This window comes from Macaca mulatta, chromosome 15 (assembly GCF_049350105.2).
Source record: "Macaca mulatta isolate MMU2019108-1 chromosome 15, T2T-MMU8v2.0, whole genome shotgun sequence".
In the NCBI taxonomy this organism is placed as follows: domain Eukaryota; kingdom Metazoa; phylum Chordata; class Mammalia; order Primates; family Cercopithecidae; genus Macaca; species Macaca mulatta.
Window position 1 is genome coordinate 107,500,243 of NC_133420.1, and position 13,993 is coordinate 107,514,235.

At 39.8% G+C, this 13,993-nt stretch overlaps 1 protein-coding gene across 11 annotated transcripts in view; it reads left to right on the top strand.

Moving 5' to 3' along the window:
- The window catches only part of GCNT1 (glucosaminyl (N-acetyl) transferase 1), a 59,957-nt gene extending 46,871 nt beyond the window's left edge, over window positions 1-13,086 (top strand). For 10 of the 11 annotated variants that reach the window (XM_077966271.1, XM_077966274.1, XM_077966270.1 and 7 more), the window contains 2 exons: window positions 7,939-8,084; window positions 9,572-13,086. In XM_077966271.1, the coding sequence (XP_077822397.1) occupies window positions 9,716-11,002 (1,287 nt within the window). In that variant the 5' untranslated portion in view covers window positions 7,939-8,084; window positions 9,572-9,715 and the 3' untranslated portion in view covers window positions 11,003-13,086. Of the gene's footprint in view, window positions 1-7,174; window positions 7,236-7,938; window positions 8,085-9,571 lie in introns of all 11 variants that reach the window. The other variant, XM_077966277.1, reaches the window with a different exon arrangement.
- The last annotated feature ends 907 nt before the right edge of the window (window positions 13,087-13,993 follow it).

Consider the following 13,993-nt stretch of genomic DNA (forward strand, 5'->3'; position numbering starts at 1 on the left):
CTCCTCCTGGGTTCAAGAGATTGTACTGTCTCAGCCTCCCAAGTAGCTGGGATTACAGGCACACACCATCACGCCCAGCTAATTTTGTTAGTAGAAACAGGGTTTCATCATGTTGGCCAGGCAGGTCCCAAACTCCTGACTTTGGGTGATCTGTCGACCTTGTCCTCCCAAAGTGCTGGGATTACAGGTGTGAGCCACTGTGCCCAGCCCAAGCCACCACACCTGGCCAAGTTTTTCATGTTTGCTATCATGTTAATAATTTTCAAGGGCTCTTTTTATTTGCTATTTGTTCTATTTATGTGGTTTCCTGTTTGTTCTAGTCATCTATTGCTGTGAGGCAAACCACTTCAAATGTAGTAAGATACAACAATATAATTTTATTTTTTTGCTCACACATTCTGTTGGTCAAGAATTCAGTGAAGACTGGAGTGACTAGGGGCTGTAGTCATCTGATGGCTTCTTCACTCACATGTCTGACATCTGGGCTGGGATGACTTGAAGACAGGGCTTAGCTGGAACAGTTGACTTTGGTGCCTATATCTAGTCTCTCCATGTGGCTTCTTACAGCATGGAAGCTGGTTCTAAAAGGGAGCTTCTGTCTAGCGAGCACATTTTTCAAGACAACTGGGTGGAAACTGCATGGTTTTACATGACCTTACCTTGATGGTCACATAGCATTTCTTCTGCCAAACTCTATTGGTCAAAGCATAATCATAATGTGTCCGGAGTTGGTTCCTTCTGGTGGGTTCTTGGTCTCGCTATAACTTCAAGAATGAAGCCGCAGACCTTCACAATGAGTGTTACAGCTCTTAAAGGTAGTGCAGACCCAAAGAGTGAGCAGCAGCAAGATTTATTGTGAAGAGGGAAAGAACAAAGCTTCCACAGCATGGAAGGGGACCCGAGCGGGTTGCCGCTGCTGGCTCAGGTGTCCAGCTTTTATTCCCTTATTGGGCTCTGCCCATGTCCTGCTGATTGGTCCATTTAACAGAGTGCTGATTGGTACATTTTACACAGTGCTGATTGGTCCATTTTTACAGAATGCTGATTGGTGCATTTACAATCCTCTAGCTAGACACATAGCACTGATTAGTGTGTTTACAATCCTCTAGCTAGACAGAAAAGTTCTCCAACTGCCCACTTGATGTAGGAAGTCTAGCTGGCTTCACCTCTCAATTCCCCCTCGAAACAGGACACCCTAACTGCTGTTGGGAATTGGGTGATGATCACTCTATCTACTCCCTGCTGGATAGGGGTGAAGAAGGGGCCCTGCAGTTGTAGTGTCCTCCAGAGGGGAGCTCTTTAGGCCAGTTGAAGGGCCAGCAGCTTGGTCCAGGGGTCCTCGGTAGAAGTTGTTAGTTGAGCTCATTTGGGGTTCCTTTTGTAAGACCATCTGTAACTTGATGGCCTCAATCCTAGAGGAAACAAATTTGACAAGGAGGTTAAAAATACAGGGCCCGAAGGTGAGTAATAGCAAGATGGCTGTCATGGGACCTAGAAAGGGGAGAAGTCATGTCGCCCAGCTCCATTCTTATAGGAGAAACTAGAAAAGCACCAGAGACAGGGAATGGTTTTTAGAAGAGGGACTAGTCTCGGAGAAGAGAGGTGAGAAGAAGTTTGTCTGACAGGCGTTAGGACTTAGGAGGCAAGGGTCAGGAGAGATAGGATAGATGGGCGAGTCTTACTTGGGTAACGTGACTTGGACAGTTCCGCTCATGGCTGCAGGGTCAACCAACTTTCTGTCAGGACCCCGCAGCTGTATGGCTTTCCTCTCTGTCGACCCTTGGCTCCACCTGGAAGTATAGGAAAAGTGGAAGCTGGTTCCAGGCAAACCAATGCTCCCAACTCTGAAGAGTCGAAGGTTGTTAGAGAGCCCTTTCCCAGAAAACCTGACACCCGTATCTTTAGTCTGGCGGCCGCGCTAGTCACTTTCAACTGGCCAATAGGTGCCTGGTATTTAGCCCCCGAATTCTAAGGAAAAATAGGACAGAATAGCAAGCGAAAGGGGTCCAATGGTATTCACCACTTGGTGACGGTCCCTTCGTGGTCACCAAGATGTGTCCAGGGTTGGTTCCTTCTGGTGGGTTCTTAGTCTTGCTGACTTCAAGAATAAAGCCATGGACCTTCCTGGTGAGTGTTACAGCTCTTAAAGATGGTGTGTCCGGAGTTTGTTCCTTCAGCTGTGTCCAGAGTTTCTTCTTTCCAGTGGGTTCATGGTCTCACTGACTTCATAACTGAAGCTGTGGACCTTTGCGGTGAGTGTTACAGCTCTTAAAGGTGGTGCGGCCCCAGAGTGAGCAACAACAGTATTTATTGTGAAGAGTGAAAGAACAAAGCTTCCACAACGTGGAAGGGGACCAGAACGGGTTGCGGCTGCTGGCTTGGGTGGCCAGCTTTTATTCCCTTATTTGGCCCCGCCTATGTCCTGCTGATTGGTCCATTTTACAGAATGCTGATTGGTCCATTTTACACAGTGCTGATTGGTCCATTTTTACAGACGGCTGATTGGTGCATTTACAATCTTCTAGCTAGACACAGAGCACTGATTGGTGCGTTTATAATCCTCGACCCAGGAAGTCCCGCTGACTTCACCTCTCAATAAGGCCTCTTAAATTCAAGAGGGAGGGAATTTGACTACTTCTTGGTTGGGGAGTGGCAAGGTCATATAGCAGAAGAAAATGCTGGGTGAAAATGTTGGCCTGGCTGTCTTCAGAAAATATGTTGTACCTCGTTAATTTTTTTTAACATATTTTTAACTTTATACCCTGAGGATGTTAGTGGTAGTTTTCTATATCCTGAGGATGTTAGTGGTCGTTTTCTTCTCTCTGAACAGTATGTTTGCTTTGACCATTTGGGGAACTCCCAATTTAAGCAAGATATTTAAGCCTTCTTTCTCTTGGCATGGTTGGAGTCCCCAGTAAAAAAAAAAAAAAAAAAAAAAAAAAAATCTTGCCCTGGGCTGACAATCAAAGTTCTGGGAACTACTAGGGATAAGCAAGCTGGAAATGGAGAAGGATATTCACTGTGCCTGGGTCCCACTGTTTTCTGGATGGGAACTGCTTTCCATTAGGCCTGGTGTGCCCTGGAAGGGAGAGCCTCTGCAGAGACTACATCTTGGGTGGGTCTTTGCCAAGTTTGAGGTAGAAACCCAGCTGCTTTGTAAACAGCTACTAGTGGATACTTTAAACAAAACAAAAAAACAAAAAACAAAGCAACACTACTCCTCCATCACTCTCCGCAGCTCCGCTTCAGAGGGATCTGTGCAATCAGCACCAGTTCCTGCACCCTTTGAAGATCCTGCAGTGTAAATAGAGCTGGTCTGTTCTTTCCCACCTGTCAGCCTGGGATTTGTGCATCTGCTTTTTCAGTTTCCTCTCATCCATCTGCTTTTCCAGTTTGATTCCTGCCTCCTGTCTCCCTCTCCCTGAGGTCATTTTGTCTGTCTTCCCACTCCATTAAGCACTCAGTGGCACCCTTTCTATATGGCGGTGCTTACTCTGTGTTGGAACACTTCTGGTGACCATATCATCACCTTAGGGGCACACAATGCCTATCTTCTTGTTCGCTTCCTTGACTAGCTTTTCTTCTTATTGACTGTATAACAGGTCAGTATTTATTTTCAATATTCTTAGAATTTAGTATTCTTGTGCTTCTTGGTCTTAAAAGTCACATACCAAGAACCATTGCTTTCAGGTACTGGCTTTCCTCTGTTCCTACTCACAGTGGAATTATTTCATTTTGCATTTCTTCTTAGGTTATGTGTTCCACTTAAAATTATATAGGGTGGTGTCCATAAGGAAATCTCCTCTTCCAGGAAAGGACCAGTGTGCAATGAGGGACCTTCTTCAGGACATGCCCCAGGATAGTTGTTGGGTTGTGTAGGCCTTGAGCAAGTGAGGCTTAGTGTGGTTTGGGACTTGCGTTTTTCGTACTTTCCCAGAATTTGTGAGCTTTTGTCATTTAGAATGTTTCTTACTCTACTGTAGTTGCCCTCACTGGCATATCCCACCAGATATTCTTCAGTGAGTATACTTCCTGAGTGAAATATAAAGGTGAAGGAACATTGGGCTGAGCAGTATTAACTACCCATGGCCACATTTTTGTTATTTAATTATTTTGTTATTCATTCCTTGTGTGGGTGTGCTTAAACTAAGTAATTTTTGGTGATTAAAATTGCATTAAAATAGTATAGCATGTGCATATTTTTACTTCCCTTTAAACTTCTCTTCTTCTTGGAAATCTCTTTGGCTATGAAATCTCATTTTCCTTTCACCCTTCTGATTCTTAACCGAGTTTTACTTAAGAAAACGTTCTATGTCTTGAACTTAGGTTGGTTAATTACAATTCCTCTTAATGATTTGACTTTTCTGTTCACCCTGATGATAAATAGACAAAATCAAAAGCATTATTAATAAAATAATGCTTTCTCACATATTTACCTTCTTTATAGACACTGTTTTCTCACATATTTACCTCCTTTATAGACACTTATCCATCTTATTAAAACCCAAAACTAGTGATTTTATGTTGTAAAAAGTATTTTTCAAAGCATGTTGGCTGTTTAGGATGTAGACGACAGTGGTAAAGACCTATGCATTTCTGAGGTGAGATCCAAGTGTTTGGTTCTGAACTTTGTATTTTCCATATGGATTTTGGGGTGACCCTTTCATGTGCCCACATTCTGTAAAATCCTGTTTAAGATGATTCTAGTTCTCCTGTTTAAAAAAAAAAACCTGAAACTCAGTGGTGTCACAATTTGTAACTTAAAATGTGTTTACTATGGGGAACTTTATTGTTATTATTCTAATAATAGCTTTATTGAGATAGTCACATACCATAATGTTTACCCTTTTAAAGTATGCAGTATGTTCACAAAGTTCTACATCAATATCCACTATCTACTTAGAGAACTTTCAAAGGAAACCTTTGTACCTACCAGCAGTCATTGCCATCCCCCCATGTCCCCAGCCCCTGGCAGACACTCATCTACTTTCTGTCTATATGGATTTGCTTTTTCTGGACACTTAATATAAACAGAATTATATAGTAAATGAGTGTTACTTAGCCTAATGTTTTCTAGGTTCTTCATCTACATTGTATGGAACATGTGTGAGACCTTCATTTCTTATTATACCCATATAATATCCCATTTTATGGATATGCCACATTTTGTTTATCAGTTCTTCAGTTCACGGTCATTTGGCTTGCTTCCACTATTTTAGTTAGTAATAATGCCATTATGAACATTTGTATACAAGTTTTTGCATGAAAATATGTTTTCATTTCTCTTGGGTATATACCTAATAGTGGAACAGCTAGGTCATATGGTAACTCTAGTTTTAATTTTCTGTGGATCGACCAAACATTCTAAAGCAGCTTCACCAAGCATTTACATTTCTACCAGCAATTTATGATGGTTCCAATTTGTCCATTCAGTGAGATAAAAAAATACATCAGGGCCAGGCACAGTGGCTCACCCCTGTAATCCCAGCACTTTAGGAGGCCAAGGCAGGCAGATCACCTGAGGTCAGGAGTTCCAGACCAGCCTGGCCAACATGATGAAACCCCGTCTCTACTAAAAATACAAAAATTAGCCAGCTGTGATGGCAGGTGCCTGAAATCTCAGCCACTCAGGAGGCTGAAGCAGAATTGCTTGAACCTGGGAGCTGGAGGTTGCATTGAGCCAAGATTGCACCACTGCACTCCAGCATGGGCAACAAGAGCAAAATCCATCTCAAAAAAAAAAAATATATATATATATATATATAAAATGTACACATTATAAGCCTGTCAACACAGTTTTGTCATAAATTAATGTAGCTGTAAATCAGATGAGAATTACGAAGAACATTACATTCATACTATAAATTTGCCTATATATAAATACATACTTTATATATATTTACTTTATATACTTTATATATATTTACTTTATATATATATAAAGGTGTGTATATATATACTTTTACTACTGCTTTCTATTTTTTCATGTGGATTTGAGTTGCTGTCTAGAATCTTTTCATTTCTACCTGAATATCTTCATTTAGTATTTCTTGAAGGGTAAGGCTGGTAGTGATAAATTATATTTGTTTTATTTATCTGGGGGTATCCTAATTTCTCATTGTTTTGAATGATTTTGCTCATTATGGAATTTTTGGTTAGCAGTCCTTTTTTTTAGAGATGGAGTTTTGCTCTGTGGCCCAGGCTGAAGTGCAGTGGCCTGACCCTGGCTCACTGCAACTTCCACCACCCAGGTTCAAGCAATTCTCCTGTCTCTGCCTCTCGAGTAGCTGGGATTACAGGCGTGCCACCACTATGCCTGGCTAATTTTTAGTAAGAGACAGGGTTTCACCATGTTGGCCAGGCTGGTCTCAAACTCCTGACCTCAAGTGATCCACCCGCCTCAGCCTCCCAAAGTGTTGGGATCACAGGCATGAGCCACCACACCTAGCTAACAGTCTTTCTTTCTGCACGTTGAATATGTCACTCACTGTCGTCTGGTCTCCATTGTTTTTTATTTGAAGTTGTTAATCATTTTCGGGATTTGTTGTATAATCACTTTTCTTTACCATTTTCAAAATCTTTTGTCCTTTCAACAGTTTGATTTTGAAGTGTCTAGGTGAGGGTATCTGAGTTTATCCTCTTAGCAGCTCATTGAACTTCTTGGATGTGCAAATTAATTTTTGTTTCAATATTAATAGACTATTTTTAGAGCAGTTTTATGTTTACAGAAAAATTACACAGAAAGTACAGAGAGTTTCCATTTGCCCCCTCACTGTTTCTTCTGTTATTAATATTTTAAATTAGTGTGGTACATTTTTTACAATTAAGCCAGTATTTATGCATTATTATTAATTATTGATACATTATTTTTTCAACTATTTTTCTACCGCCCAAACTTGTTATATACATTATTATTATTAAGGGTTCACTCTTTGTGTTGTACATTCTATTGAATTTCTCCATTTGGTTAGATACCATTCTCATGCTTCCTTTCAGTTATTTAGTTCTATGAACATACTTATAAGAGCTGATTTCAAGTTATTTATTAAATCCAATGCCTGGGCTTCCTTGGGGGACATTTTTATTGACTGCTTTGTTTGTTCCACCCCCTGTAAGTGGACCAGACTTTTGTGTTTCTTTGCATGCCTTGTAATTTTTTTTTTTGTTGAAACAGGATAATTTATAGTGTGTCCACCATGGAAATCAGACCTCTACCCCTGCCTACCCTGACCAGGGTTTGTTGTTTTTGTTATTTGTTTGTTTAGTGACTTTCCTCGACCAGTTGTCTGAAGTTTATATTCTTTGTTATGTGAGACCCACTCAAGTCTCTCTCAGTTAGTTCGTGGTCTGCTAATGATTCCATAGAGATTTCCTTACATGCCTTGAACCTGTAAGGGGCAGGAATTACTTAAAGGCATACATTGTGTAGTGTTTTGACATTTTAGTGGTTGAAATTCTTATGTATTGTTACAGAAGCTCCCCATGGTAGCTTTCTAATAGAGGTGTGGAGTGGGATGGTGATCAAGATTGTTAGCAGAAAATGAGATGAGCAACAAATTCAGCTGCAGGATTGTCATTAATTTGCCAGTGAGCATTGGGAATCTTCACAGTGGGGGAAAGGATATGTTGGATTTTCTAATCATACTGCACCACTAAACTGTTCCTTGGTATGCATTAAGGGAAATGCCGCTAGAGTTTTCTTTCAAAGAACTTAACCTAAATTTCAGGATGTTTTCAAATCTTTAGCAATCCACAAACATAGAATTAGAAAAATAAGTAAGACTAGAGAGAAGGAAATTTTAAAAGAGGAAAGTTAACCACCTATAATTTTGAGGAAAAAAAAGTAAACATGTAGGATTAGTTCGCCAACATATTTTCTGTGTGTGAATACTATATGTTCATATGTATCCCTTCACACATTTTTTTTTAATTTCACAGATTTCTTTAAAGCCTCATGGAACACATCATTATTGCTGGATGCCCGGACACTTAACGCACCTGACAGCAGGCGAAGTGCTCAGAATGGGACAGGATGTCACCTGGAATCAGCACTAAGTGATTCAGACTGTCCTTACTTTTAAATGGTAAAAAGTCTAAATGCTTTTCTTAACATTATTTTATATTAATGATGGTCATTTATTCATTTTTATTTGTATTATTACTATTCACAGCTCATTTCCTAATGAAATAGTTAAGTTTCTGGCGTTAAAAACTAGTGTCAAATCTCTAGAAATCTTGTTATGAACAGATTTATAATGGTCAAATTGGTAGTATTTGGCTTTCTTTTTTTAGAACAGCAGCGCTTATCAGCTGTAGAACCAGTTGCCAAGTTATAAAATTGATTTTTGGAAACAAAGCTATTGAATGTTTGTAAGCATTTTACATAGTAAAAGTGGGTTGTGTTCCTAAAATTTGAATATAGATGAAGGTCTGTCATAAATTACAATTTGTATACACTATTGTTTTCTGCAAGACTTAGTTATTACAGTCCGTTTTAACTACTGCAGAAAACGCAAGCTGTATCTCTCTTTTGGATTATGAATATTTTGTTCTTGTAGTGTCTGGCATGGAGCTAAACTCATTGTGAGACCAACCCAACACAGTCCAAAATTGGGCCTGGTTTCATCTGAGCCTTTTCAATCCAGTTTGAAAATTCCGTTGACTTGCCCTTCCTCCGAAGATTCTTAGACGTCACAACCATTTCCGGCCAGGCACAGTGGCTCACGCCTGTAATCCCAGCACTTTGGGAGGCCAAGGTGGGCGGATCACGAGGTCAGGAGATCGGGACCATCCTGGCTAACACGGTGAAAACCCGTCTCTACTAAAAATACAAAAAAAAAAAAAAAGTTAGCCGGGCATTGTGGTGAGTGCCTGTAGTCCCAGCTACTCGGTAGGCTGAGGCAGGAGAATGGCGTAAGCCCGGGAGGCGGAGCTTGCAGTGAGCCGAGATCGCCACTGCACTGCAGCCTGGGCAACAGGGCAAGACTCCGTCTCAAAAAAAAAAAAAAAAAAAGTCACAACCATTTCCAAACTTCTTCCTAAGTGTGCCCCAAATCCTAAATCAACAAAAAGCAGAATGGATCTGATCTCTTTTAGGGCTGCTGACACCAGCTAATGGACATTAAAAGATGTCAGGAGGAACTTAAATTACTAACAATTTCAAGACAAGGGGTGCTAATTCTGGCGCAGTGTCAGAAACTGACTAACTATAGACTGTTCAATCATTATTGCCTAGGTCTCCAACTATGGTTTTGCACCTCAACATACCAGAGAGGTAAAATACTTGTTGTTAGATATTGTAGTGCATCCAGGTGCTGGGATTTGGAGTTTGTTTTTCTTTTGTTTTCTTTTTCAATCTGTGGTATAAATACTAGAGACTGTGAGCTTCCTGTACTACTACCACTTTTCCTCTGGTTCAGCCACTTTGTTTTTGTTTTAAACCTGACCTCATAGCAAAGAGGACAGTTTTTGAGCCTGAGAAGATTTATTGTGAAACTCTCTGTCTCTCTTTCTACATACATACATACATATATATATAGAGAGAGAGTTATAATTGCTTCTTTTATTTCAGTGCTGTTCTTCATTTCAAGATGCCGTTGCAGCTCTGATAAATGCAAACTGACAACCTTCAAGGTCACAACGGAGGAAAAAATCACTGGTGCTTGAAGCATAGAAGACTGCCCTTCACAACGAAAATCCCTGATTATTGTTTGAAATGCTGAGGAACTTGCTGCGAAGGAGACTTTTTTCTTATCCCACTAAATACTACTTTGTGGTTCTTGTTTTTTCCCTAATCACCTTCTCCGTTTTAAGGATTCATCAAAAGCCCGAATTTGTAAGTGTCAGACACTTGGAGCTTGCTGGGGAGAATCCTAGTAGTGATATTAATTGCACCAAAGTTTTACAGGGTGATGTAAATGAAATCCAAAAGGTAAAGCTTGAGATCCTAACAGTGAAATTTAAAAAGCGCCCTCGGTGGACACCTGACGACTATATAAACATGACCAGTGACTGTACTTCTTTCATCAAGAGACGTAAATATATTGTAGAACCCCTTAGTAAAGAAGAGGCAGAGTTTCCAATAGCATATTCTATAGTGGTTCATCACAAGATTGAAATGCTTGACAGGCTGCTGAGGGCCATCTATATGCCTCAGAATTTCTATTGCATTCATGTGGACACAAAATCCGAGGATTCCTATTTAGCTGCAGTGATGGGCATCGCTTCCTGTTTCAGTAATGTCTTTGTGGCCAGCCGATTGGAGAGTGTGGTTTATGCATCATGGAGTCGGGTTCAGGCTGACCTCAACTGCATGAAGGACCTCTATGCAATGAGTGCAAACTGGAAGTACTTGATAAATCTTTGTGGTATGGATTTTCCTATTAAAACCAACCTAGAAATTGTCAGGAAGCTCAAGTTGTTAATGGGAGAAAACAGCCTGGAAACGGAGAGGATGCCATCCCATAAAGAAGAAAGGTGGAAAAAGCGGTATGAGGTCGTTAATGGAAAGCTGACAAACACAGGGACTGTCAAAATGCTTCCTCCGCTCGAAACACCTCTTTTTTCTGGCAGTGCCTACTTTGTGGTCAGTAGGGAGTATGTGGGGTATGTACTACAGAATGAAAACATCCAGAAGTTTATGGAGTGGGCGCAAGACACATACAGCCCTGATGAGTATCTCTGGGCCACCATCCAGAGGATTCCTGAAGTCCCGGGCTCACTTTCTGCCAGCCATAAGTACGATTTGTCTGACATGCAAGCAGTTGCCAGGTTTGTCAAGTGGCAATACTTTGAGGGTGATGTTTCCAAGGGTGCCCCCTACCCTCCCTGCGATGGAGTCCACGTGCGCTCGGTGTGCATTTTTGGAGCTGGTGACTTGAACTGGATGCTGCGCAAACACCACTTGTTTGCCAATAAGTTTGACGTGGATGTTGACCTCTTTGCCATCCAGTGTTTGGATGAGCATTTGAGGCATAAAGCTTTGGAGACATTAAAACACTGACCATTACAGGCAACTTTATGAATAATAAGAAGGATACACAAAACGTACCCCTTATCTGTTTCCCCTTCCTTGTCAGTGAGCATGAGGAAGATGGTATGAGCTCCTCTTTGGGGCGGGGACTCTAGATCTTCTTGTCAGAGAAGCTGCATGGTTTTTGCAGAGCATCATTAGCTAGAAAGGTGATAACATTAAATGTTCATCTAGAGTTAATGATGAGAGGGGTAAAGGTAGCCTTGAGGCCAGAGCAGGTAGCAAGGCATTCTGGAAAGGGGGGACCAGGGTGGATGGGGAAGAGGCCGATGCATAAGTCAGCCTGTGAAAGTGCTCAGGGACTTAGCAACATGAGAAGATGTGACTTGTGCCAAAACTATTTTGAGAATTTTAAATGTGACCATTTTTCTGGTATGAATAAACTTATAGCAACAAATAATCAAGGATACAGTTAATCTGATATTATATTTGTTGAAACGGAAATTTGATTTTACTCTAAGTGATTTTTGTAAATAATTTATTTTCTGCTCTAATACTGTACTGTGTAGTTTGTATGTCATCTCAGGGAGCTTAAAATGGGCTTGATTTAACATTGTTTTTGTGTTATTTTTGCTTGCAAAATGCATACATTTTCAAAAACAAAAAAATGACAATTTCTACTTTAGTTAATTTCTACAAATCATCTTAGGTTATTAGCAAAGTTAAGACATCTTTTTTTTAAAAAAAAATTATAGCTTCTACAAAGAGAAACACTCCATTTTTCTAGAGATTTGCCTCTATCTTCCTTTCCTCAGTCTCCCCAGACTGCTATCAAGCTGTGTAAAAATTTACTTTCACTGGACCCTAAATTATTGTCTCTACAATCTGACTGCCAGTAATTAGTACAGAAAACTAAGACAGAAAGGATGATATAGGTTTGAGGGGCTGGTGAGTGGGAGGGAGGAGAAAAAGAATGTATTTAAACCATTTCTGATGCCCATGATGAGTGTAAAAACCAACATTGACACCATCCCCAAAATTAAGGCTGTCACTCATTGAGTCTACTTGTGTCCAACCTCCCAGGATTGTTTTATCCCAGTGTCACCTGTATCTTCATTTGAAAGGACTTGGCCCTATCCTTGGGTCTTCCCATTACCTGCCGCTGGGTTGTAAGTTTCCTCCTTTCTCAACCTTTCATGAGGAGGAAAGAAGTGAGCGGTCATTCCACATGGCCTATTGGAAGGCCTGGGAAGGGAACTTTAGGTTTGGGACAGACTTTTTTTTAGTTTTTGGTATCATTCACAGCATACAATTTTTACTCTCTCCATTTTCACCATAAGACAGACAATTTGGGGTTGCTGTAATGCCGTCTCACATCTCAAAGTACATTCAAATCTTAAAAAGAAGTTCTTATAATTTTGCCGTGTTGATACTGTTCAGCAAACAAGCTACCAGGAACTGTGAGGCTTTGTCATTGAGTGTTAGACTTTAAACAAGAATTAAAATCATGTGCTGTATTTTTAAAACATAGCCAAATTAAATAGTACGTGAGAAATTCAGAGTATTAGTTTTAAGGCATTCAACTGAGAAAACCTGTTGTATTCCTGAAAGTCAGAAAACATTTTCATCTTATTGAGAGGGATGTTTTTAAACTTTTATTATCATTTGTAAACGTGAAGTTGGTGGATTGCTTTGTTTTTGCATGATTAGCATGGGAGTCTGTTGGAGCAAGAGGAACATGTTTTGAAAACTCAAGAGATACTAGTGATGAGGGCGGTACCTGCAGTGTGTTCTCTCTTTATTGGCTTCTAAACCACTTTTTTCCTTTAATGCATGTCAAATATTTCTCCCATGCTTCTCTTAGCAGAAAAGTTTTTACCTGTAAGACAGGGCATTTTTTAACTCTAAAACTAGTGATACTCAGTGACATACACTTTATCTTATAAACATTTTTTCATTTTTTATTTTGAAAAATTGCAAATCTACAGCAAAAGTAAAACAGTAGTAAACACCATATAACCCTCACCTGGTGTTAACATTGTGCCGTTTGCTTTATCTCGTATGTATTTTTGAACTTAGCAAAATTGGAAATTAAAATTTCTGAAAATTACAAATATGCAAAGTTATTTATCTTAGCACATTTATTATGTGTGACTACATCTGATTTATATTTAAATTGACAGGTTTTGAGGGATATTTTTCTTCATCACAAATGTAAAAGTAGGATTTTAGAGTCTGTATCTCCAAGGTCCACATGGCCAGGCACAGTGATTCACACCTGTAATCTTCAGGACTTCAAGACCAGCCTGGTCAACATGATGAAACCCCATCTCTACTGAAAATAGGGAAAAAAAAAAAAAGTTAACCAGGCTTGCACCTGTAATCCCGGGAGGCTGAGGCAAGAGAATCTCTTGAACCCAGGAGGTGGAGGTTGCAGTGAGCTGAGATCCCACCACCACTCCAGCCTGGGTGACAGTGAAACTCTTATCTCCAAAACAAACAAACTAACAAAAAGTCCTTAAACATAAATGAACAAAAATTTTGTAATGGAAGGATTCTAGTTAATGAGTATTGCATCAAGATTTATATCTTTCTTACTAAGGACAAGAGTTAATAAAAATTGTTCTTTATTTTACAGGCAGTTACTGAAGCTCTTCCCAGAACTCAGTAAACAGCCACTCAGCCTTGAAAATGCAGTGTTGTTGTTTCTAAACATATGTTTATGTCATTTATTCAGTACAGTTCACTTAAATAACAAGTAGATTTTCTCTTGTAGTGATTTGGGTAAGAAGAGGCCATGTTTCAGTTCATTTCCTCTGTAGGGTCGATTGAATTGGACTTTTTCAGTTGTTCAGAAAAATAAAAATAATTTCTCACTATATTAGATAGAGATACTCCTCAACTTACAATGTGGGTAGGTCCCGGTAAACCTGTTATAATTCGAAAATATCATATTGAAAATGAATTTAATATCTCTAACCTGAAATCATAACTTAGCCTAGACTACCTTAAATGTTCTCA